The sequence below is a fragment of the Elephas maximus genome, chromosome 3 (genome assembly GCF_024166365.1).
Source record: "Elephas maximus indicus isolate mEleMax1 chromosome 3, mEleMax1 primary haplotype, whole genome shotgun sequence".
In the NCBI taxonomy this organism is placed as follows: domain Eukaryota; kingdom Metazoa; phylum Chordata; class Mammalia; order Proboscidea; family Elephantidae; genus Elephas; species Elephas maximus.
Genome location: NC_064821.1, coordinates 96,478,260 through 96,503,417, shown reverse-complemented (window position 1 = coordinate 96,503,417; position 25,158 = coordinate 96,478,260). Strand labels below are relative to the sequence as shown.

General features: G+C 43.5%; 1 protein-coding gene across 1 annotated transcript; it reads right to left on the bottom strand.

Annotated features, from left to right (window-relative positions):
* Positions 1 to 20: 20 nt before the first annotated feature.
* Positions 21 to 25,158, bottom strand: CPT2 (carnitine palmitoyltransferase 2). The gene is made up of 5 exons (XM_049879274.1): positions 24,873 to 25,158; positions 11,049 to 11,129; positions 9,816 to 9,922; positions 1,942 to 3,246; positions 21 to 635 (listed from the first exon to the last, which is right to left on the bottom strand). The coding sequence occupies exons 1-5, from the start codon at positions 25,022 to 25,024 to the stop codon at positions 304 to 306; spliced, it is 1,977 nt and encodes a 658-aa protein (XP_049735231.1). The 5' UTR covers positions 25,025 to 25,158; the 3' UTR covers positions 21 to 303.

Here is a 25,158-nt window from a genome sequence, read left to right as displayed (position 1 = left end):
AATTTAAGAGGAAACATCTGCAACAATTAAATTTTATTTCTGCTTAAACAATAAATACACCTGAGTTATCTTTTCAAATGTCTTCTGATCAAACGTCCTTAAAATAGATCTTTACCTGTGATCTGGTCCCACCCAGAAATGACATGTTTAGGTTTAAAACCATCATTTTAAAGGCCAGGCCTTGCAGCATAACCTGCTCAGGCACCTCATGACTAGGTTCATTAGTCACAGGAGAGCACCTACTGGCTACACAGGCCCCGGTTTTCATAAGGAAGTGACCGGGGCGTCTCACCTACCCAGATGCTAAGTTTTGATGGATTTGCCTTCTAAGGCATCAAACATGTCATCTAAGGCCTTCTCCACACAGCGTAGAAACTCGTGGGCATTCCGGCCTGGGTAGGAGGAGACATTGCAGCCTATCCAGTTGTCGTGAACCGCATACCCAATGCCAAAGCCATCAGGGACCACGGGAGCAAAACCGCCAAGGTTCACCGCTGGGCTGCTGAGCGTGCTCGTGGACAGGATGTTGTGGTTTATCTTCCCATATGCAGGGTCCAGATATAGCTCGGGCAGGGGGATCCCTTTGGCTGCTGCCAGGTACCGCAGAGCAAACAAGTGTCGGTCAAAGCCCTGGCCTATCAGAGACAAAATGGAAAAACAGTCTCAGAATCCAGAACTCAAAGAGACCTTAGTAAAACCTCCCATCCGTAGCAGGCATCTCCTCCAGAGCATCCCTTAGTGGAAGAAAAGTCTTCCGACCTCTACTTGTGTATCTCCAGCTCGCTAACCCCTAGGGCAGTCAATCCTAGAGTACTTCGTCCACCGGTGTCACTAGGGGGTGCAGACTGTACTCCCTGACACTGTCAGAGGGGGTGACACCAAAATGACCCCAGGGCCCACAGTCTCAGGTGGGCCGGTGTTGTCAGCAGAGGAGCCGCCAAGGGGTGCTGGCAGCTTGCGGCACAGGCCATTGGGTGGAGAGGGGAAGAGCTGTGGGGAGCCATGGGGGGGGGGCTAGGAGGGGCACGGTGCTCAGCCCTATGGGTGGACAGGGCCAGAGAGGGGTGGGGGTGTGTTTGTCAAACACCATGAGTTACCACACTGGGTGACACCAACCCTAGTGATGTCTCTGACTTCTTCCAAAAACAAAGTTGCCTATAGCTGAGCTAAAAATGGGCCTAAAAGGAAAGCGTTAAAAATTCTGAAATTAAATCAGTTTAAATCAGTCAAGAAAAGTAAGTAGAAAGAAAGCTATGGACTCAGAAACACATAAAACCCAAAGTCCAGGTCAGGTGAAAAAGACAAGATTGAGCTGGTGGCAATGGCAGGGTAACTGACCAGGGTTCGAATCTCAGCCTCACTGCAACTTGCTGTGTAATACTGGGCCAGTGGCCTCAGTTTCCTATCTATAAAATGGAGAAGAACGAGACTGGAACATCTTGGAGGTGCCTTTTAGCTTCAAGATTTTATATCTACATGGAAAGATTGAACTATGTGATCTTTCAAGGCCTTTCCGGGTCTCAAATTTTACTACAAAAAGGCAAAGAAGGAAGACACAGATTTGGGAAGAGCTCCTGAGATAGCCTATCTCTAGGGAGCCAACACACTAAAAACTGGAGGAAAAAGGGGCTATGCGCTTAGAAATCTTAAAATGTCAAAAGCGACTCTAATGGCAATGACAGAAGAAAGAAAATTCGTGTGTCACAGCTGGAAGTGACCTTAAATGGGGATGCAATTATCTGCATTTCCTCATCACTGCTTAGGAGGAGAGAATGAGTGTCTAACCCTAAATGGCAAGCTTGGCTTTTCCAATTGCTACGGTAGAAACGGCTTAAACTTAGTGAAGAGGTAGAAACTGTATGTGGGGAAGAGTATGACCGAGGCCTCCCTGAGCACTGAGGGCAACCAGACCCAAGGGCATGCTCTCCACCCCCGCCTCACCCATTGCAGCTTCTTTGGTCAGCTGGACGTGGTACTTGGAGCACTCAGCCATCAGCTGCTGAAGCTCTCCAGCACTGTGCTTGGAGGACTCCCTGACAAAGGCTTCAGAACACCTCATTGTGAAGATGGAGGCCGGGCGGATGGTCTCAGTGCGGCCGTGCTTGAACGCTGCTGTGCTGCAGGACTCGTAGGTGGCCACGGTCTTCCCGTACTGTCGCAGGAAGGCCATCTGGAAGGCCAGCTGGGCCACGGCGTCAGGGCTCAGCTTCTGCTTCTTTAGGAACTCTTTGCCTCCTCTCTGAAACTGGATGCAGTCGATGGTGAGGGTTTTCATGGTTTCATTGAACTTTCTCTTAGCAGTGGCGATGCCAGTCTTCAAGGCATCACTCAGCTTGAAGCTGAGTTTCTGCACAGCGACAGAAGAGTCTGTGGCAACCGGGTGGCTCTGTGGCATGATGGCAGGGTTCTGAGTGCTGTCTTTAAACACTTCATTAAAAAACCTGAGCACCGCAACACCATCACCCCAAGCATGCTCAAAGTGGACAGCAGCAGTGCCATCCTGGGCTATAATGAGGTTAAAGGATTTATCAAACCAGCGGTTTGTGCCATCACCATGCAGCATGTTGTGGGACAAGTGGACAAGGTCCTTAATGGGGAAGTCATCTAGGCAGAGGCAGAACACAGCAGAGTCCACTTTCCTCAGGGCCTCTGCATTGCCGTCGCTCACCAGCTTCTGCCTGAGCTCTGCCCAGACGTCTCGGTTCTCACTGGTCAGATATGTCAGAGGAAACTGGGGAGCAGGCCTGTCGTCTGAGAGAATGTACTTCAGGTTAGCCTTGATTTCCGAGGCACTCACAATGTTCCCATCTTTATCCAGGACGTCAAAGACATAGAAGTGCCCTTTTCTTAAGACCAGGAGGTGTCTGGCTTTGTCATCAGTGAAGAGCTCATCCCTACCAAGTTTGGGTACACGAGTTGAATTGAAGAGCCGAAAATACTGGGACATATCCAGAGGATATGCACTGACCATGTAGGCACCATACCAGGACAGAAAGGGAGGCACAAGGCGTATGAGTCTCTTGAAGGTATCAGTGTCACTTTTGGCAGGGTTCAAGTGGAACACTTCTGGCTCCAGAAGGCCGGCCCGGAGTGTCTTCAGAAACCGGACGGCAGACACAGTCATGTTGGTCGCCCGCGTGAGCTGGTCATTATACTCGGACTTTGGGTCAGGTTTGAATGACATAAATGGATTAAAGTTCAGGACAACGGAGTCTCGAGCAGTTAAGTACATATCAAACCAGGGACCTAAAAATAAAAAGTGAAAAAAAAAAAACCAAACAAACAAAGTTAATGCACGGGGGCAGAAGGGAGGGAGGTGAAAGGGAGACACAATGCTTAGGGGACACTGAGCTTCTGTGAAGGGTGAAGGAAAAATCTGGGAACAGTTAATGGGGATGGTTGAATAGCATGAGGAATGTAATTAATGTTACTGAACTCTACAAGTGAAGATTGCTAAAATGGCAAATGTATTGTTACCTCTATCTTTACCACAATAAAAAAAAGTGAATGCAGTCTCTAAAGATAAAATTTGAGAAAGAAAAAAAAAGTCAGGCATACTCAGAGAAATGACATCACACCACCAAAAGGCAGAATTTCCTCATTATTTTTTTTGCTTTGCAATAATTCCTGCCATATAAATGGAATCATACAATATGTGACCTTTTGCATCTGGCTCCTTTCCCTCAGAATGATGTATCTGACGTTCATCCACGTTGTACCATGTATCGGTACCCCATTCCTTTTTATTGCTGAATAATATTTCATTGTATGGATACATCTTATTTATCCATTCATCAGTTGATGGACATTTTGATTGTCTCCACTTTTTGGCTATTATGAATAATGGTGTTATGAGTATTGTGTGCAAGTTTTTGTGTGTTTTCTTTTGGGAGTGGAATTGCTAGGTCATGTCGTAAGTCTATGTTTAACCTTTTGAGGAACGGCCAGATTGCTTTCCAAAGTGACTGCAACATTCCCGACACCAGGATATGAAGGTTCTAATTTCTCCACACCCTCATCAACGCTTATTATTGTCTGTCTTTTTGATTGTAGTGATTCTGGTGAGTGTGAGGTATCACATGCAGTTTTGATTTGCATTTCCCTAACACTGATGTGTTTGTTAACTGCTTTTTCCTCATTCTGTTTCCTTTCTTAGTTCTTAAAGGTTGTTATTGTTAGGTGCTATCAAGTCAGCTCTTACTCAGAGCGACCCTATGTACAAAAGAACAAAACGCTGCCTGGTCCTGTACCATCCTCACAATCATTGCTATGTTTGAGTCCATTGTTGCAGGCACTGTATCAATCCATCTCATTGAGGGTTTCCCGCTTTTCTGCTGATCTTCTACTTTACCAAGCATGATGTCCTTCTCCAGGGACTGGTCTCTTCTCACTTGCATTTATGCTGGAGCAGAATAATTGTTAATTTCCACCCCATCTCCTTAGGGTTTTCCTGTTTCATTTTGAGGACAGCATTCATACTTTATGATCTCCCTAATATGGGGGCAGGGGGAGTCCTTCACCCTCATTCTGTGTACTATGTATATTTGTGTACTCTTGCTTTTAGGAAGTGCTCAAAAAGCAATTAGAGAAAACTGCCCAGCCCTCTGCAACCCTGTGGCTGTTCTGTCTGTAAAAATTCCAGAAGCAATTAAGAAAAGCATATTTTATCAGAAAATGTGTCTTTAAGGGAAGTTTCTGCTGGGATTAGCAAGCACGGATAACCAAAAAACTAAACCCATTGCCCTCAAGTCAATTCTGACTCATAGCAATCCTAAAGGACAGAGTAGAACTGCCCCATAGGGTTTCCAGGGCTGTAACCTTTATGGAAGCAGACTGCCACATCTTTGACCTGTGGACAGGCTGGTGGGTTCAAGCTGCCAATGTTTTGGTTAGTACCCGAGTGCTTTAACCACTGTACCACCAGGGCACCTAAGCATGAATGAACTCTACAAATAAGGACCATCATCCACAGAAGGAAATAATTCTCTCGTGTAGAACACTGGGGAAAGGGTCAAAGGATGCAAATTTATTTATTATTCATTTGTTCATTCATTCATTCCATTCCATTCCTTAAGTATCAGCACTCTCCAGGCCCTGGTCCAGGGGATATAGAGAGGAACAGGACATGGTCGTTGGTTTTAAAGAACGCTGGTGAAGGAGACAAATAGAATAAAATGCACTAAATATAATAAAATGCACTAAAATAGAGAGAAAAGAATTTCAAACTGGCATAATCTATTAGGCAAAGAGAATGGGAGAGGAGAAAATGGCAAATACTGGAAGCTGGAAAGCATTTGGGCAACTGGTAATGACACAGCAGACTCAAGAAAGCCAATCCTAACTGGCAATAGAGAGAGACAAGAAATAGTATGATTTACACAGCAGAACCCCCAAAGGGCTCTGTAATCAGCAGCTAGATACATCTGGTTGAAAATCTGTTTAATTAGGCCCTCTCCCTCAAGATGCCCTCCCCACTTCAATTTTATTCTCTGAAGAAGGTGAAACTGGAGGACATAAGTCAGAGTTGAGATCTCAAGCCTTCTTCCCTTACCCTCCTCCTAGAACATACCAGTTGCCATTCAGTCAACTCTGACTCATGGTGATCCCATGTGTGTCGGAGTAGAACTGTGCTCCACAGGGTTTTCAATAGCTGATTTTTAGAAAGTAGATCACCAAGCCTTTCTTCCAAGGCACCTCTGGATGGGCTCAAACCTCTAACTTTTCAGTTAGCAGCTAAGTGTGTTAAACATTTACACCACCCAGGGACTCTCTAGAATATCAGCAACCAGGAAGATACCTATTGACAGTTTACTAGAAAAGTCTTCCCTGATGGATCTAACCCAAAGACACTAACATTGGGGCACCCCCCAGGAAATGGTCTAGCCAGATGATATAGTGAAGCCTGTAACTGACAAGCCATACCTTCATATACACAGCTTTCAACAGCTTTTTAGTATCTCACTCAGATCTAATACAGCACACAGGGATTATGAAGCATCTGAAGAAAGAAACTAAACAAGGGCAAAACAAACAGAAAGCAACTTGGAGGAAACAAACTACACAGGGAGAAGGAAAAAAAAAAAAAAAAAATATATATATATATATATATATATATATATATATATATATATATATATATATATATATATATAATGTTCACAGAAAGAAAATATTTTTTAAAAAGAACATCCCAAGAATGAAAAAAAGCTCTCTGAAATCAAAAATAGGAAAGCAGAAACTAGAAACTCGATAGAAAGATTGAAAGATAAAATTAAGTAAATATTCTAGACAGCGGAACAAAAAGAAAAAAGAGATGAACACTAGGAGAGAAAAGATCAGAAAATTAGAGAAGCAGGCCTGGAAGTTCTACTTCTGAAGGTAATAAAAGTCCCAGACGAGTGAACAGAGGAAAAAATGAAAGAAGAAAATCAAAGAAATAAAACAAAAATATTCCAGAATGGAGAATATAAGTTCCCAGAATCAAAGGACTAAGTGGCCCAGCAAAATGAGTGCAAACAGACACCCACCAAAACATTTTATCTGAAATTTCAAAACACTGGGAACCAAAAGAAAATTCTAAAAGATTCTAGAGACAGAAAGGGATCAAAGGATCAAGAATTAGAATAACATTAGACTTACCAACAGCAACACTGGAAGCTAAGAGATAATGAAGCAAAGCCTTCAAATTCTGTGAGAAAATGATTTCCAACTCAGCCATATAAATTACCAATGAAGTATGAGAGTAGTTCTAAAAATTTTGCTTTCCATGTTCTGCTTCCAGAAAGAAAATGGAAGAGGTCTCTGGAGACATCTAGCTCAATTGGCATAACATAGTTTATAAAGAAAATGTTCTATATCCTACTTTGGTGAGTAGTGTCTGGGGTCTTAAAAGTTTGTGAGCGGCCATCTAAGATAATCCACTGGCCTCACCCCATCTGGAGCAAGGAAGAATGAAGAAAACCAAAGACAAAGGGAAGATTAGTCCAAGGGACTAATGGACCACAACTACCACAGCCTCCACCAGACTGAGTCCAGCACAACTAGATGGTGCCCAGCTACCACTACTGACTGCTCTGACAGGGATCACAATAGAGGATCCCGCGAATTGCTAGGCTGAGGGCTGTGGGGACCATGGTCTCGGGGAACATCTAGCTCAACTGGCATAACATAGTTTATAAAGAAAATGTTCTACATTCTGCTTTGGTGAGTAGTGTCTGGGGTCTTAAAAGCCTGTGAGCGTCCATCTAGGATACTCCACTGCTCTCAACCCTTCAGGAGCAAGGAAGAATAAAGAAAACTAAAGATACAAGGGAAAGATTAGTCCAAAGGACTAATGGACTACATCTACCACAGCCTCCACCAGACTGAGTCCAGTACAACCAGATGATGCCTGGCTACCACCACTGACTTTTCTGACAGGGATCACAATAGAGGGTCCCGGACAGAGCTAGAGAAAAATGTAGAACAAAATTCTAACTCAAAAAGAAAGATCAGACTTGCTGGCCTGACAGAGACTGGAGAAACCCTGAGAGTATGGCCCCCGGACATCCTTTCAGCTCAGTAATGAAGTCACTCCTGAGATTCACCCTTCAGCCAAAGATTGAACAGGCCCATGGAACAAAATAAGACTAAAGGGGCATACCAGCCCTGGGGTAGGGACTGGAAGGCAGGAGGGAACAGGAAAGCTGATAATAGGGAACCCAGGGTTGAGAAGGGAGAGTGTTGACATGTTCTGGGGTTGTTAACCAATGTCGTAGAATAATGCATGTACTAAATGTTTGATGAGAAACTAGTTTGTTCTGTAAACCTTCATCTAATATACAATAAAAAAAAAAAAAAAGAGGGTCCCAGATAAAACTGGAGAAAAATGTAGAACAAAATTCTAACTCACAAAAAAAGACCAAACTTACTGGTCTCACAGAGACTGGAGAAACCCCAAGAATATGGCCCCCAGATACCCTTTTAACTCAGTACTGAGGTTCACCCTCCATCCAAAGATTAGACAGGCCCACAAAACAAAATGAGACTAACTGTGCACACCAGCCCAGGGGCAAGGACAAGAAGGCAGGAGGGAACAGAAAAGCTGGTAACGGGGAACCCAAGGTCAGGAGAGTGTTGACATGTTATGGGGTTGGCAACCAAAGTCACAAAACAATATGTGTATTAATTGTTTAATGAGAAGCTGATTTGCTCTGTAAACCTTCATCTAAAGCACAATAATAAAAAAAGACAAAAAAAAGAAATAAAATGGAAGATGTACTCCACCAATATAAGGGAGAAGCCAAGAAGGAAGAAAATATAAAATACAAGAAACAAGTCCCAGGAGGAGAAAGAGATGAAGAGATTACCTGTATGATGGCAAAAGGAGATCCCAAGAGAGCAGAACCTTACGTATAGCAGGCTAAGCAGCTCACCAGTCCAGACTACGTCAGAAGTTCTAGAAGAAACTTCATCAAGAAGGCCAAAATAGAGCATCTAATGTGCTTCATGTATCAAGAGGAAATTTAGACAGCTTGGGACGAATCTGGGAATAAATTATTAATCACATAGAATACTAAGCAAAACAAAGTATGAGAGAATTATGTATTAACTTCAAGGAAAACAAAAAAAGTACATGCAGGAAAGGAAAAACCATCCTAACATATTAAATGGCTCAGCTGCCAATAGCACTTACATGACTATAATAGTGTAAATACTTCTGAGCTAACCAAATTACAAATAACTGTAATGGGAAATTGAGGGGACAAGAAGTGCACACCACTCATGTGTGCAGTGGAATATAAATAACTGCTAAATTCCAATCTTCTATACCAAGATATCAATACATAATATCTAAGAACAACAAAAAAATTAAGACGCAGTAACATAAGTATATACTTTAGAGATCCCCAAACCAAACCCACTGCTGTCAAGTCGATTCCGACTCATAGCAACCCTATAGGACAGAGCAGAACCGCCCCACAGAGTTTCCAAGGAGCACCCGGCGGATCTGAACTGCCGACCTCTTGGTTAGCAGCTGTAGCACTTAACCACTACACCACCAGGGTTTCCTACTTTAGAGATACGGGGGCAGATATCAAAAGAATCAAATAGGATGTGAAAGTGAGGAATGAGAAATTAGGGGAGGGTCAGGGAACTGCTGTTTTTCCTAAAAAGCCTTATAGAACTATATGACTTTTTGAACTATGTATATGTATATGTATAACCTTGATAAAAAATATAAGCTAAATTAAAAGGAGCACTGTGAGAACAGAGGAAGCAACCAACTCTGAATGGGGAGGGGGAAGGACTGGGAAAGTTTCATAGAGAAATTACCCTACTTGGGTCTTAAAGGAAGAATCTGTCAGACAAAAAATGGTAGTGGAAACAACATGGATAAAGCACAGAAGAATGAAAGACTAATGGGTTCAGGGAACAATGAGGAATTATGTTTTGTTGAAGCAACAGGCGTGTCAGGGGGAGTGAGGAGAGATGAGGCTGCAGAGGACAGTCAGGCGATGGTGAAGGACTTAACATGACAGACACAGGACTTAACCTGCATCTTTTCACAGAGAACCACTGATCAGGTTCTTCATCAGAGAAGGTTCTTCATTTACCAACAGAGAAGATAAGCCATTGTTCTTGAGCACAGACTCCAGCCAACATCTGAGAGGAGGAAGTTGCTCAGCCTTAATATGTACCTCAAGAAGACAGGATGAGACATTACTTCAATGCTGGTCTCACCAGAAATATTTTTGAGACCAAACAGGAGAGAAGAAGCTTTAATTTCCATTATGGAGAACTCTGGGAAAAATCTCACCCACAGCACAGCCTACCTGAAATGTAGCTGGTATGTTTATTCTTCTTGTCCTGGGCAACCAGTTCCGCATGCAGTTCTTTTCCACTCCCATTTTCAAAACTCTTGCAAAACTGTTCTGTTTTCCTGAAATGTTCAAGGAAAATCAGAGTCAAATCATGGCAGAGAAGACGTGATTTTTAGGCTTATGGCCCAGAACCCATAAAGAGGGCTTTGGATCCCTACAGCACATCCCTAGAACCTAGGAATGAGATGGGAAGGTGCCTCTGATCAGAAGAACAGGAATCAACCTAAGGTGCGTGAGTCTAGGATCCCAGAACCCAGTGCCGTCGAGTCGATGAGTCTAGGATAGCTTCCTAAAATGACTAGCAGGAAGATTAGTCAACATGTCACAAAACAGTCTGTAATTGAAGAAGCAGTTTGCTATGAAGAAAAAGGCGTGGGCTTTGGAGTCAAAAAGGCCTATCTCTGAATCCTAGCTTTGTCACTTTCAAGTTGTGTGACCCTGGGCAAGTTACTTGATGTCTCTGAGTCTCAGTTGCTTTATATGTAAAATAGAAATAATAATAATACCACCTTAAAAGATTTTTAAAAAAGTATAAAGCTAAGGGTTTAGGATAGTCTGAAACAAAATACTCACTTAACAATGGTAGCTGTTAGTTCACTGCCATATCAAGAAAAGCTTCAAATGATCTAGCAGAGGACAAGATTATGAACAGCTCATCTATGTGTCCCCATTGCTGTCCAGTGACGGCTACTGTAATTCTAACGACAAGCCTATACAAAAATTTCTGTACAAAAAATTCCCATTAGGGAAAAAGAAGCTACGAGAGCTGAATCCAATCCTCTTTTTTACAATATCCAATGTCATTTTCCAATTCTGTGCTCAAACTTCTGGCCTGTCATACAGTCTCCTCAATGGGCCTCCCTAACTTGAGAGCATGCCCTCTGCAAATGGCCAGTACCAACTAGCCTTCCAGGTATACCCACCCAGATAGAGTACAAATTCGGCATTCTGGCTCGTAAACTATCTCTTGTTGAGTCTGGTTAGAGGGACTCTCACCTTAGGGCTTAGTCTGCCCTTCACAAATAGTCAGAATCTATTTCCTGAATTTGCCTATGTACAGAGTAGGTCCTGGGTTCCTACAGACCCAGTCAAGTCACAGACACTCCCTGAGGCTTGGTCCACCTCTACATGTCAGCCTCCTTTGAACCACCCCAACCATGATTATCCAGGGTCCTCAGTGTTTACCTGAACTGACCATCATCCAAGAGGGGCTTCTGCGCACTGAGATATCTCCTAATGGTGTCTTCAAGTTTGGGAATAGGCAGCCTGAGGAGAAAAGCAAGATCAGTACAAAGGTGCGATATGTGCAAAGAGAAGGCTAATTAGCTTCACAACCCAAACTAACAAACTGACTAATGGATAATTAATTTGCTTCCCAAAAAACCAACAACGAGAAACCACTGACAAATCAGAGTCAATGGATTTACTACTATAAGTATTCATGGTAATTCTATTTTTAAGTAAAATTATAATTTGTAATATATTAAAGATGAATTTCATTAGCTGAATCAGTAAAATACTAATTAATTCAAAATGGGAAAGCAAGTGCTGCCTGAAGCATTCCTGCTTCCTAGTCACAGTTCTAACAACAGTGGTAACACTACATTGTTAGGTACCGTCAAGTGGATGCTGACTCACAGCAACCCCATGTGACAGAACTGCACTGCCCCACAGGCTTTTCTAGGCTGTAATCTTTATGGAAGCAGATCGCCAGGTCTTTCTCCTGTGGAGCTGCTAGGTAGGTTCGAACTGCCAACCTTTCCGTTAGTGGCTGAGCATGTAACTGTCGTGCCACCAGGGCTCCTTAATACCATATTAGCACTGATTTAAATTCTACCCTGAGTTAGAACTGAATTTTTCTCCCCCAAGATGGAAAAAAAAAAAAAAACTATCTTTTTATTTCTTGTGCATTTTACCACAGAAAATCATACAAAAGTGAAACACAGGTCTGTCCAGGGCTGGCCAGATGGGGGCTATGTTGACTGAAAGGTAGGCATCAAACACCAAGCCCTGCCCAGCCACCAGGAGTACTATTAGGAAGACCCAGCTCTTCCCATAAGCTGAAACAACAGCAACGACCGTTTGCCTACTCATCATTTTCTACCAGCAGATTCCCAAATGATGGCCACGGTGATGAGGTTACTGGTCCACAGCGAAATGAAACTTGGACAGTATCATGAGTTTTTCACAAGGCTAAATTTCTGTCCTCTCATTCACATCCAGTTTGTCCCCACTAGCTTCCCAAGACCTATTATTCTTCAGCAGCCCCTCCCATTACACACTTCAGAGCCCCCATTCTGAGTATACTATCCTACATTCTACAACTTCTTTCCAGTTCTCCTGCCTCCTCCTCTCTTTAAAATCTGCCTCTTCTCCTGAAAATACCATTTGCCTTCAGATTTCTCTCCAAAGAAAGCCACTCACCAACTTATAGGAGGGGCCAACACTCTCCTCACACCCACAATCTGCCACCATGCTTCCTTTAAAGCCAATTGTGCCACCTTCCTCCCATCTTCATCTATGTTACCCACTCCAAAGAGGGGTTGGTCGGCAAGCCAGCTCTCGGGGGCAGGGGGGAGCCCTGACTTGTAGCATTTACCATTTTCTGTGGTGTAAATATTCCTACCATGGTCAATTTCAAGCTACCAATGTGATATTACTGAATGTTGGGCTGGGAAGAAATGTACAGAATCAGCTCTCACGGTTATGATTATATACATTATGTATATTGTGGTGTTGGTGAAGAATATTGAATAATACCATGGACTGCCAAAAGAATGAACAAATCTGTCTTGGAAGAAGTACAACCAGAATGCTCCTTAGAAGCAAGGATGGCGAGACTATGTCTCACAAACTCTGGACATGTTATCGGGAGGAATCAACCCCTGGAGAAGGACATCCTGTTTGGTAAAGGGTCAGAGAAAAACAGGAAGACCCTCAATAAGCTGGACTGACAGTAGCTGCAACAATGGGCTTAAGCATAACAACGATTGTGAGCATGGCACAGGACTGGGCAGTGTGTTGTTCTGTTCTATAGAGAGTTGCTATGAGTTGGAACTGGCATCTAACAACAACAACAACATACAGAGGGGACCTCATCGCTTATTAGGATTCTTCCTCTGAAATCCCATCTTTGACCTTCACTGATACAGTGTCTGGCACAGAGAAGGCATTTAATAAATATATGTTGAATGTATTGGCTGATTACTCCTTCCTTTAGCTCCCTATCCAAACTAAAAACAAACCAGTGGCTGTAGAGTCAATTCTGACTCATGGTGGCCCCATGCGCTGTAGAGTAGAACTGTGCAGGACGCCATATTCTTCTCTATCACTCTTAGTAGCATTTATTTATTTATGTCTCTCTCCCCCACCAGACTGTGAGATCTGTAAAGGATGCTTAAAATTAAGATCATGTGAAAGATACAACTAGAAATGCTCTCTTTCAACCATGTTGGCTTTGACATCCTCTTCTTCTGAGTCTCTTTTTTCTCTGGTTGCTCCTTCTATGTCTTCCTCATTATATACTCTTGTCCTAAAAGTACATGTTTTCTGAAGACTTGGTCTTCTGCCCTCTTCTGACTGTATACTTTGCCAGTAAGCCCCTCTACCCTGATAGTTTCAACTTGGACTCCTCTAAGCAGGCTCCTCCAAGCAGGCAGTGAGCGAGACGACAAAAGGTGAGCAGGGAAGCGTGATGCTGACAACTACAGATATATTTCTTTCTTTAGGGACAGTGTGACCTACTGGAGAAAGCACGACCTTTAATGTCAGACAAACCTGAATTCAAATCTTAAACACGTTACTTTTCAGAAAGTAGATTAGGGGTTGCCAGGAGTGGAGGGAGGGGAGGGGGATCATACTGCCGTAGCATGGGTCCTAATCCAATCTGAGTGACTCCTTATAAAAGAAGAGACAGAGACACAGAGGAAAACAACCACATAAGACAGAGTTATGCTGCAGCTGCAAGCCAAGGAATGCCTGGGGCTACCAGAAGCTGAGAGAGATAAGATCTTCCTTCTGAGAGAACACAGCTCTCCACACACCCTAAATTCAGACTACCAATCTCCAGAACTCAGACAATACATTTCTCTTTAAAGCCTACAGTGGAGCCCTGGTGGTGAGGTGGTTAAGAGCTACAGCTGCTAACCAAAATGTCAGCAGTTCGAATCCATCAGCCACTACCTGAAAACCCTATAGAGCAATTCTACTCCATCCTGTAGGGTCACTATGAGTTGGAATTGACTTGATGGCAAAGGGTTTTGTTTGGAAAGCCTACCGTAGCCCTGTTAGTTGTTCTTAGGTACTGCTGAGTCAGTTCAGGCTCATAGTGGCTCTGTGTACAACAGAAGGAAAAACCGCTCAGTCCTGCGTCATCTTCACAATTGTTGCCATGCTTGAGCTCAACATTGTAGTCACTGTGTCAATCCATCTTATTGAGGGTCTTCTTCTCTTTTGCTGACCCTCTGCTTTACCAAGCATGATGTCCTTCTCCAGGGACTGGTCTCTCCTGGTAACATGTCCAAAGTACATGAGATGAAGTTTCTCCATCCTCACGTCTAAGAAGCATTCTGGGCTGTACTTCTTTCAAGACAGATTTGTTGGTTCTTCCAGCAGTCCATGGTATATTCAATATCCTTCACCAACACCATAATTCAAAGGCACCAACTCTTCTTCAGTCTTCCTTATTCACTGTCCAACTTCTACATGCATATGAGGTGACTGATAATACCATGGCTTTGGTCAGGTACATCTTAGTCCTCAAAGTAACAACTTTGCTTTTTAACACTTTAAAGAGGTCCTTTGCAGCAGATTTGCCCAATGCAATGCATCTTTTGATTTCTTGACTGCTGCTTTCATGGGCGTTGATTGTGGATCCAAAAAAAATGAAATCCTTGACAACTTCAATCTTTTCTCCGTTTATCATGATGTTGCTTATTGGTCCAGTTGTGAGGATTTTTGTTTTCTTTATGTTGACATGTAATCCATACCGAAGGCGTAGTCTTGGATCTTCATCAGTAAGTGCTTCAAGTCCTCTTCACTTTTGGCAACCAAGGTTGTATCATTTGCATAATGGAGGCTGTCAATGAGTCTTCCTCCAATCCTGATGCCATGTTCTTCACACAGTCCTGTTTCTTGCTCGGCATACAGATTGAATAAGTATGGTGAAAGGACACAACCATAAGGAACACCTTTCCTGATTTTAAACCACGCAGTATCCCCTTGTTCTGTTCGAATGACTGCCCCTTGGACTATGTACAAGTTCCTCATGAGCACAATTAAATGTTCTGGGATTCCCATTCTTTGTAATATTATTCATAATTTGTTATGATCCATACAGTTGAATGCCTTTGCATAGTCAATAAAACACAGGCAAACATCTTTCTGGTATTTTCTGCTTTCAGCCAGGATCCATCTAACTCAGCAATGATACCCCTTGTTCCACATCTTTTCTGAATCTGGCTTGAATTTCTGGCTGTTTCTTGTCAATGTACCGCTGCAGCCACTTTTGAATGATCTTCAGCAAAATTTCACTTGTATGTGATATTAATGACATTGTTTATTTCCGCATTCTACTGGATCTCTTTTCTTTGGAATGGGCACAAATACGGATCTCTTCCAGTCAGTTAGCCAGGTAGCTGTCTTCCAAATTTCTTAGCATAAACGAGTGAGCAACTCCAGTGCTGCATCCATTTACAGAACCATCTCAATTGGTGTGATAGTTAAGATCATGTTAACTTGGTTGGGCCATGATTGTCAAGTGTTTTGGCAGTTGTATAATGTTGTGATCACTTCCCTGATGAGATCTGATATGTGATCACCCCGTGATGGAATCTGCTGAGTGGTACCACAGGGGGCGGGGCCTATGGTGGCTCACTGCCTTCTCAGCCTTCATCTTTCTGCCTTCTGCCACCTATTTCCTTCCTGCTCGCCTTGCCAAGGTTTTGAAAGGCTTGTTCTAGATCCAGCAGCTGCCTCTTGTCTGGCATCTGGGTCTTGGGACTTGAACTAGCAGCTTACCTGTCCATCTTGGGATTGGTGGATCTTCTCAGCCTGCGAGCAAGAATCCTGCTCCCTGACCTAACGATCTTGGTTCGCCAGCTCCTGCTATGTGAATCTGGAGAAACTTTGCAGTCTTGCCTGCCGACCTGGGGATTCCTCGATCTCACAGCCTGTGAGCGCGAGCCCTGCTCTCCAACCTGTGGATATTGGGTTCACCAGCTTCTGTGGCTCCATGAATTGGGAAAGGCCTCTATCTTGATCCAAGGACTTGGGACATTCTAACTCTACAATCGCATGAGCTGTTTCCTTGATATAAATCTGTCTATATACATATTTATAAGCTTTACTGGTTTTGCTTCTCTAGAGAACCCAGCCTAAGACAACTGGTATTCTGTCAATTCCTAGAGCCTTGTTTTTCACCAATGCCTTCAGTGACCCTTAGACGTCTTCCTTCAATACCATCGGTTCTTGATCATATGCTACCTCCTAGAATTGTTGAACGTTGACCAGATCTTTTTGGTACAGTGACTCTGTGTACTCCTTCCATCTTCTTTTGATGCTCCCTGCTTTGTTCAATGTTTGTTTGACCCATAGAATCCTTCAATATTGCAACTTGAGGCTTGAATTTTTTCTTCAGGTATTTCAGCTCGAGAAAGGCTGAGCATGTTCTTCCCTTTCGGTTTTATAACTACAAGTCTTTGTTCATGTCATTATAATACTTTGTCTTCTCGAGCCACCCTTTGAAATCTCCCCTTCAGCTCTTTCATGTCATCATTTCTTCCATTTGCTTTATCTACTCTATGTTCAAGAGCAAGTTTCAGAGTCTCTTCTGATATCCATTTTGGTCTTTTCTTTCTTTCCTATTTTTTTAATGACGTTTTGCTTTCTTCACGTATGAGTCCTTGGTGGCATCCCACAACTCATCTGGTCTTCGGTCACTAGTGTTCATTGTATCACATCTATTCTTGAGATGGTCTCTAAATTCAAGTGGAATATACTCAAGGTCATACTTTGGCTCTCGTGGAAAGTATCCCCCTACTCTTTAAAAATCAAGCTGTGACATCACCTCCAGTCTCTTTGTACCACATGCATTCTCTACAATTCCTCCAAGAACACCAAAAGCGCCTTCATGTGCACAGCTACAGTTTCTTGAGCTCCCTGTAATTCACTAGGTGCTTTGCAAGAGGTAGGCACCAGGAGTTAAGGGAGATACACACCAATTCTGTTTTAACTATGGTGGGTTCTCCTTTTTTCCCCCTCTACCAAAATATCATTTGCATTATTAAAGACTACAGAAAAGTGCTAAGCAGTTATCTCTCATGTAAATGACTTACCTGCTATCATTACCCAATCAGCCTCCAAGTGGTAGGCACTTTCTTGTTCTTTCTGTAGAACATAGTAAAAAGTCTTTTCCGTTTTTACACAATCTGGTTATATTTAGGATAGTTTTCACAGTTGTTCCGGAATAAAGTCATTCTGGATGTCAAGACAATCAGTCTGAAGGACATGTTTTTGGGGCCCAGAATGTTACTACTGTTGCTACCCGTTATCTGCCAAAACCTGGAAATTTTGCCTCCCGTAGAAATTCTAGAGAACCTGTCCGTTATGTCTTATAGATCAGTTATTTCCTGAAATGATTAAGGATTTAAAAAAACAAAAACACCCCAGATAATTGACATTTATTGTGTATCAACTATAGGCCTAACAGGGTGCCTGATATTATTTTGTAGAAGATAACCTCCCCCCCGCCCCCCACCGACCCCACCACACGCACCAGCCCGATACCATTAACTTTTAAGGTCTAAAAGGTGATTCTTTACTTTGGGCTGGGCCTACCATAAATTTCTGAATGCATCATGCATTTTCTGGCTTCTGTTCCTTGGCATGTGCTGTTCTATCTTTCCCCCACTCCTCCTACTTGGGGAACTTCAGATTCCAACTTACATGTCACCTCCTCTGTGAAGTGCCCCTTACTCACTCAGGCCCTAAGTCACTTCCACCTCCATACTCACACCTCTTCTGTACATTCTAGACATACAACAAATGTTTGTTTAAAGTATTCATGTTGTTGTGTACCATCGAGTCAATTACAACTTACAGCTACCTATAGAGCAGGGTAGAACTGCCCCCAGAGGGTTTCCTAGGCTGGAATCTTTACAGGAGCAGATCACCAGGTCTTTTCTCCCGCTGAGCGACTAGTGGGTTTGAACTACCAACCTTTCGGTTACCAGCCAAGAGCTTAACAATTGCACCAAAAAGCCTCTTTAAAAGTATTTATGGGAACAGTAATATTCCTAGTCTGCATCCTGACAGTATTAGGCATGAAAAAACTTATCTTCTATTGTCTTACACACTTAAGAGGCAAAAGAAGCCTCAGGTTAAAATGCTGATGAGTACATCGAGTTTGCTTACTTTGGCAATGCAATTGATGAAAACTTCGCTCTTACTTAAGATCCTGGTGAAGAACCAGATGGTATCTGGTGGGAAACCAGCACCGTGAATTTAAAGAGCTGCCATGGCTGCCATCTAGGAGCCCGACTAAGTCCAGGTATTGATCATGGATGTGTTATCTCCAATCTCCGATCAAAAGGAAGGAATGATTTAGGAGACAATATTGCAGCCATTATTCCCTGTCCTTGAGCATAAAGAATGGACCCAGCTGGAGCTGGACTCACACGGACTCATAAGGACACAAAACTGGGCCCTGAGATATAAAGACATTAGCTAGGATAATCTTGGAAAACATCTTTTAGGGAAGCTTTCACATAAACTGGAAACCCTGGTGGCATAGTGGTTAAGTGTTACAGCTGCTAACCAAAAGGCTGTCAGTCTGAATCCACCAGGCACTCCTTGGAAACTCTATGGGGAAGTTCTACACTATTCTACAGGGCTGCTATGAGTCAGAATCTACTCGACACCAATGGGTTTGGTTTTGGTTTTTTCACACAGAGCGCAAAAGACTTTCCACTCTTATCTTTTACTTATTAGCATTGAGTGAATAGAAGATTTGTTGGACCAATGAAGACCCTCCCAACTGTCATTAATGAAAGCTGTACCGATGATTATTAAGAAAGACAACTCAAAATGTACAATCACAGTGACTTAATAGTTTTTAGTCAATCTGTAAAAAAGTGAAGCTTTCAATGGTTTTGCCCATTTGTAATGTTAACATATACTGATGACTCTGTTCCTTGGATTCAGATAGGCATGCCTCTGGCAGCATGGTTGTCCATTTTCTGCAATATTCCTCGAACTTGGGCAAGCATTAACTCTGGCAGCAGGCTTGTCTGTTTCCTACTTTTGCCTCTTTGAATATATGTGGAATAAAACCTTTCTTTTTGCTTAAAAAAAAAAAGTATTTATAGTACTTGTGAATAATTACTGAGTACTTACTATGTGCCAGCCTTTGCACTAAGTGCTTTGTTGCTGTTAGGTGCCACTGAGTCAGTTCCAAGCCATAGCGACCCTATGAACAACAGAACAAAACACTGCCCAGTCCTGCACCATCCTCACAATCGTTGCTATATTTGAGCCCATTGTTGCATCCGCTGTATCACTCCATCTCTTCAAGGGTCTTCCTCTTTTTCACCGACCATTTACTTTACCAAGCATGATGTTTTTCTCCAGGGACTGGGTCCCTCCTGATAACATGTCCACCCTCGCTTTTAAGAAGCACTATGGCTATACTTCTTCCAAGACAGACTTGTTCATTCTTCTGGCAGTCCACGGTATATTCAACATTCTTCACCAACACCACAATTCAAAGACATCGATTCTTCGGTCTTCCTTATTCCTTGTACAGCTTTCGCAAGCATACGAGGTGCTTTATATCAGAGTATTTAATTCTAGTAACTCTGAGAGGAAGGTACTATTATCATCCCCATGTTTAGATAAGGAAACAGGCTCAGAGAAGTTAGATGACTTGCTCCCTGTCAAGCAGCTAGTAGTAAGAGGTGGAGCTGGGATTTTCTTACTCCTTCCTGCCTTATGAGCTTAGCCACAATGAGATACTGACTCCCTCTTATTACATTGTAACTGTTTACCTGTCAAACCTCCTCACTCTACCACCAGCCCCTGACCACATCTGACTGGTCTACAAATTCGTATCAATACATGCTAATCAAATTGGGCAAATCTGCTGCAAAAGACCTCTTTAAAGTATTCAAAAGCACTTTGAAGACTAAGGGGCGCCTGACCCACGCCATGACATTTTCAATCACTTCATATCCATGCAAAAGTTGGACCATGAATAAGGAAGACTGAAGAAGAATTGGTGCCTTTGACTTACAGTACTGGTGAAGAACACTGACTATACCATGGACTGCCAGACAAATGAACAAATCTGCCTTGGAATATAGCCATACTGCTCCTTGGAAGCAAGGATTACTAGGCTTCATCTCACATGCTTTAGACGTGTTATCAGGACGGACCAGTACCTGGAGAAGGACATCATGCTTGGTAAAGTAGGGGGTCAGCAAAAAAGAGGAAGACGCTGGTTGAGATGGATTGACACAGTGGCTGCAACAATGGGCTCAAACATAACAATGATTGTGAGGATGGCACAAGACTGGGCAGTGATTTGTTCTGTTGTTTGTTATGTATGGTTGCTATGAGTCGGAACCTACTCGACAGCACCTAACAACAACAGGCTCATCCATACTTTGTCTCCTCAGGATTTGCAGTTTTATATTCTGAGGTTAACTGTTCAGTGTATCTAATTATAACAACAACAAAAATGAAAACCACATTGCCATCGAGTCAGTTCCGACTCCTAGCAACCCTACAAGGACAGAGTAGAACTGCCCCACAAGGTTTCCAAGGAGCAGTTGGTGGATTTGAACTGCCGATCTTTTGGTTAGCAGCCAATCTCTTAACCACCGTGCCACCAGGGCTCCAGCTCTTAACCACTGCACCTAATAAACAAGCAAATGATAGTTCCTGGAGAAAGAGAGTCCAAAGCCACTTGGTTAAAAAGTGGTAGTGATTAGGTAAGAACAGTAAGAGGAAGAGAGTGAGACCCAGCTGGACCACCTAATACAAAGGAACTAGTCATTCCAAGAACTATTCTGAAGTACAACGCTGTCGGTGATAGGACAGTATCCACACCCCTACAAGGAAGACCACTTAATAAGACTATTCAAATATACGCACCAACCACTAAGGCCGAAGATGAAGAAACTGGAGATCTTTACCAACTTCTGCAGTCTGAAATTAATCGAATGTGCAATCAGGATGCATTGATAATTACTGGTGACTGGAAGCAGAAGTTGGAAATGAAGAAGGATCAGCAGCTGGAAAATATGGCCTTGGTGATAGAAACAATACTGTAGATTGCATGACAGAATTTTGCCAACCAACTGGAAGAGATCCATAATTATGCCTATTCCAAAGAAAGGTGATTCCACTGAATGTGGAAATTATTGAACAATATCATTAAAATCACACGAAAGGAAAATTTTGCTGAAGATCATTCAAAAGTGGCTGCAGCAGTACATCGATAGGGAACTGCCAGAAATTTAAGCCAGATTCAGAAGAGGACATGGAACCAGGGATATCATTGCTGATGTCAGACAGATCCTGGCTGAAAGCAGAGAATACTGGAAAGACATCTACCTGTATTTTACTGACTATGCAGAGGCATTCGACTGTGTGGAACATAACAAATTATGGATAATATTATGAAGAATGGGAATCCCAGAACACTTAGCTGTGCTCATGAGGAACCTGTACAAGACCAAGAGGCAGTCATTCAAGCAGAACAAGGGGATACTCTGTGGTTTAAAGTCAGGAAAGGTGTGCCTCATATGCATGCGAAAGCTGGACAACGAATAAGGGAGACTGAAGAAGAATTGACGTCTTTGAATTATGGTGTTGGCGAAGAATATTGAATATACCATGGACTGCCAAAAGAATGAACAAATCTGTCTTGGAAGAAGCACAGCCAGAATGCTCTTTGGAAGCAAGAATGGCGAGACTTGGTCTTACATACTTTGGACATGTTATCAGGAGGGATCAGTCCCTGGAGAAGGACATGATGCTTGGTAAAGTAGAGGGTCAGTGAAAAAGAGGAAGACCCTCAACAAAATGGACTGATACGGTGGCTGCAACAATGGGCTCGAGCATAACAACAATCATGAAGATGGCGCAGCACCGGGCAGTGTTTCATTCTGTTGCACATGGGCTCGCTACGAGTTGGAACTGACTTGATAGCACCTAACAAAAACAGTCATTTCCCACAAGGCAATTATGATCCTTCCCTATCTCTAACAACTTACCTCACTCTATCCTTACAATAATCCTAGGAACTATGTGTTGCCATTTCTACTTCACAGGTAAGAAATGAGGCTCAAAGAAGTTAAGTGAGTTGCCAGGGTTCACAGTGAAAGAGGTGCAGATCCAGGATCTGAAACTTTCTACCTGACTCCAAAACCAAGGCTTTTCACCTAGTGTGACATCAAAACAAGTAACAAGAGTAACATATCTCACTAGCCTAGACTCTCAGAAATAGAAGGACTCTCACCTCTCATCTTATCTAGCCCTCAATTTACAGATGAGGTAACAGAGGCCTGTGGAGGGCAGGGTCAGTTTTTTAAGATTATACATGGGTGAAGAGTGGTATTGTTTGTAGGCCTGGATTCCCACAGATTTTTGCGCTGTGGATGGGCTTAGAGTAAACGATCTTAAATATGCTTTTTAGTTTTCCAATTTGAAAATGGAGAAAATTTCTCTGATCTCAATCCAAGTGGGGTCCGTCAAAAACCCACTGTCATCGAGTCGATTACGACTCATAGTGACCCTGTAAGTCAGAGTGAACTACCCCACAGGCTTTCCAAGCAGCGGCTGGTGGATTCAAACTACCAACCTTTTGGTTAAGAGCTAAGCTCTTAACCACTGCACTACCAGGGCTCCAAGTGGGGCCAAGCCTGCCTTAAAGTCAATGGCCAGCCAAATAACAGACAAGCCCATAAAACAAATAACACCCGAGGAAGGTGCTCCTTAGAACAATCAATTATAAGAGATCAAAAGGGCAATATTTGCCCAAAAGCAAAGATGAGAAGGCAGGAAGGGGTAGAAAATCAGGATGAAAGGAAAGGGGAACCCAGGGCTGAAATGGGAGAGTGCTGATACACTGTGGGGAATGAAACCAAGGCCACAAAACACTTTATGTACAATAAACTATCAAATGGGAATCTAATTTGCTCTGTAAACTTTTACCTAATGCACAATGAAAACTAAGTAGTCAATGGCCATCTGGCTCCAGGCTTGGAAAGCAAAGGCAGGTTCTGTGAGCCCTCACCTTTCCCCCACATATTAGCCCAGCCCACAGACGCTGTCACAAGGAGCTGTGTCCTAGGCTTATCCCACAGGCACACAGATTCTGTTTCTTTCTCCCTTTCCTCCTGCCAAATTTACTGAGTGGGGTGGGGCTAGATAATCTCATTTTAGTTTGTCTTAAATATTTGCACACTGTAGTTTCACAAGAATATGATCTGCCTTAGAAGGTAGGGGTGGGCTGTGATGACTGAAGGTGGGTTAAATGGTTCCTGGATGTGAAAACAAAAAAACAAAAAAAACAGCAACTCAGTACTTGGGAGGGGGGTAGAAATACCTGTGACACAATATTTGTTCTACTCGCAGTAGTGGGAGCGCTAGCCTGCAGTCCCTGGACTGGGAAATTTCTGATGGCAGTTTGGTGAGAAAGCAAGTGAGAAGGGTCTTTTGAGACAAATTTGGAACTTGGCAGAGAAGTTAGTTTAGGCTTGGTTGGAGGATGAAGGAATTTGGGGAAATTTCTAATACTGGCAACCTCAAATGAAGGCTGGAAATTCAAAGGCTGAGAAAACTGGGAGCCAGATTTTGAGAAAATATCAGGTATGGGAAAGAGGAGAGAAAAACGTACTGGGTCTATTTTCAGAAGGGAAGTAGATTCTGGGTGAAATTTTCAGAAGGTGTATGCAGGGGTGGAGATGCCCAGGGTGAGGAGCAGATAGAATTTGGGTGGGCTCTGGATCTAATTTGAGTAACGTGGATTTGGAGGGGTACTGAAGATGGTATCTAGAATTCTGTGAGGGTGGGTTGAAGGGGTATACTGTGGGTGAGGGAGGAGATTTTACAGGGAGGAACGTGGTAGGAGGTGTTCAGGAAGGTTTGGGGGTATAAGAAGTTTTCAGGTGAAAATTGGTCTCAGAACTTTGAGGAGAATTTGAGGCAGGGAATCGACTCGACGGCAGTGGGTTTTTTCAGTTGAGAGTGGGGCCCTGGTGGCGCAGTGGTTAACAGCTACGGCTGTTCCCCAAAAGGTCAGCAGTTTGAATCCACCAGCGGCTCCTTGGAAACCCTATGGGGAAGTTCTACTCTGTCCTATAGGGTTGCTATGACTTGCAGTCCACTTGACCACAATGGTTTTTTTTTTTTTTTTGAGGGTAAGAATAAGCACTTGAGCGTGCTCGGGATAGGTGCTAAAACAGCACTGTATTGGAGGAATGGAGAGTTGGGCTGTGGGTTCTGAGTAACGGAATTTAGAAGGCTGAGGAGGGTGAAGTGTTGAGAGAACTTGAGGAAAGTGGACTATTATGTGCCAGAAATTGGCCTATCTAAATTCTGGGGCAGTCGTGAAGGTATTTCAGAGGACACCTAAGTTAGAGAATTTAGGTTGGAGGTGTGGATATGCAAGTAGAACATTTTTCAGGAAAATTGTGAGAGACTCTTCGGATAGCTGGTTGGAAGTTGGGGTACTTGAGAAAGGGGTTGAGATGACTTTAAGATATTCACGATGCAGAATCTGAGGGAGCAATGGGTGTTCTGGAAAAGAATTTGAGGGTTCTGGGGTTCCTGGGTCGAGAAAGTCTGAAAGTCACAGGGTTTCCAGATTGGACAACGTGTGCAACCCCCAAAGTAGAGGGTCGGGGGTGGATGCGAGTTGGGTAAAGGAGTCTTGAGTGCCAGGAGTCAGGTTGGGGCTGATCCTGGGCTGGCGGGGTGCGGTGGGGTCCAGGAGGCCGGGCTCACCTGGGCAGGCTGTCCTGGTAGTGCATGGTGGGCACGATGCTGCACTGCAGGTACTGGCTGGGCCCGGAGCCGCCGCTGAAGGGTCGGCAGGGGACTCCAGGGCCAAGGGCAGGGCCCCGGGGCCAGACGCGCAGCAGCAGGCGGGTCATCATTGTCCAGGAAGGCGGCGGCGGCGGCTGCAAAACGCGGGAGGAGACCGCTGTGGCGTACACAGGCTAAGCCGCCGCCCTCAGGGTCCCGGGTCGCAGCGTCTGGACTCAGGGGCCAGCTTGTCTCCGCCCGCCGA

Coding starts and splice junctions, on each gene's coding strand:
- CPT2 (XM_049879274.1), bottom strand. CDS start 25,024: ATGATGACCCGCCTGCTGCTGCGCGTCTGGCCCCGGGGCCCTGCCCTT. Junction 9,923..11,048: donor TTGGATGATGGTCAGTTCAG/GTAAACACTGAG, acceptor TGAACATTTCAG/GAAAACAGAACAGTTTTGCA. Junction 636..1,941: donor GACCAAAGAAGCTGCAATGG/GTGAGGCGGGGG, acceptor TGTCTCTGATAG/GCCAGGGCTTTGACCGACAC.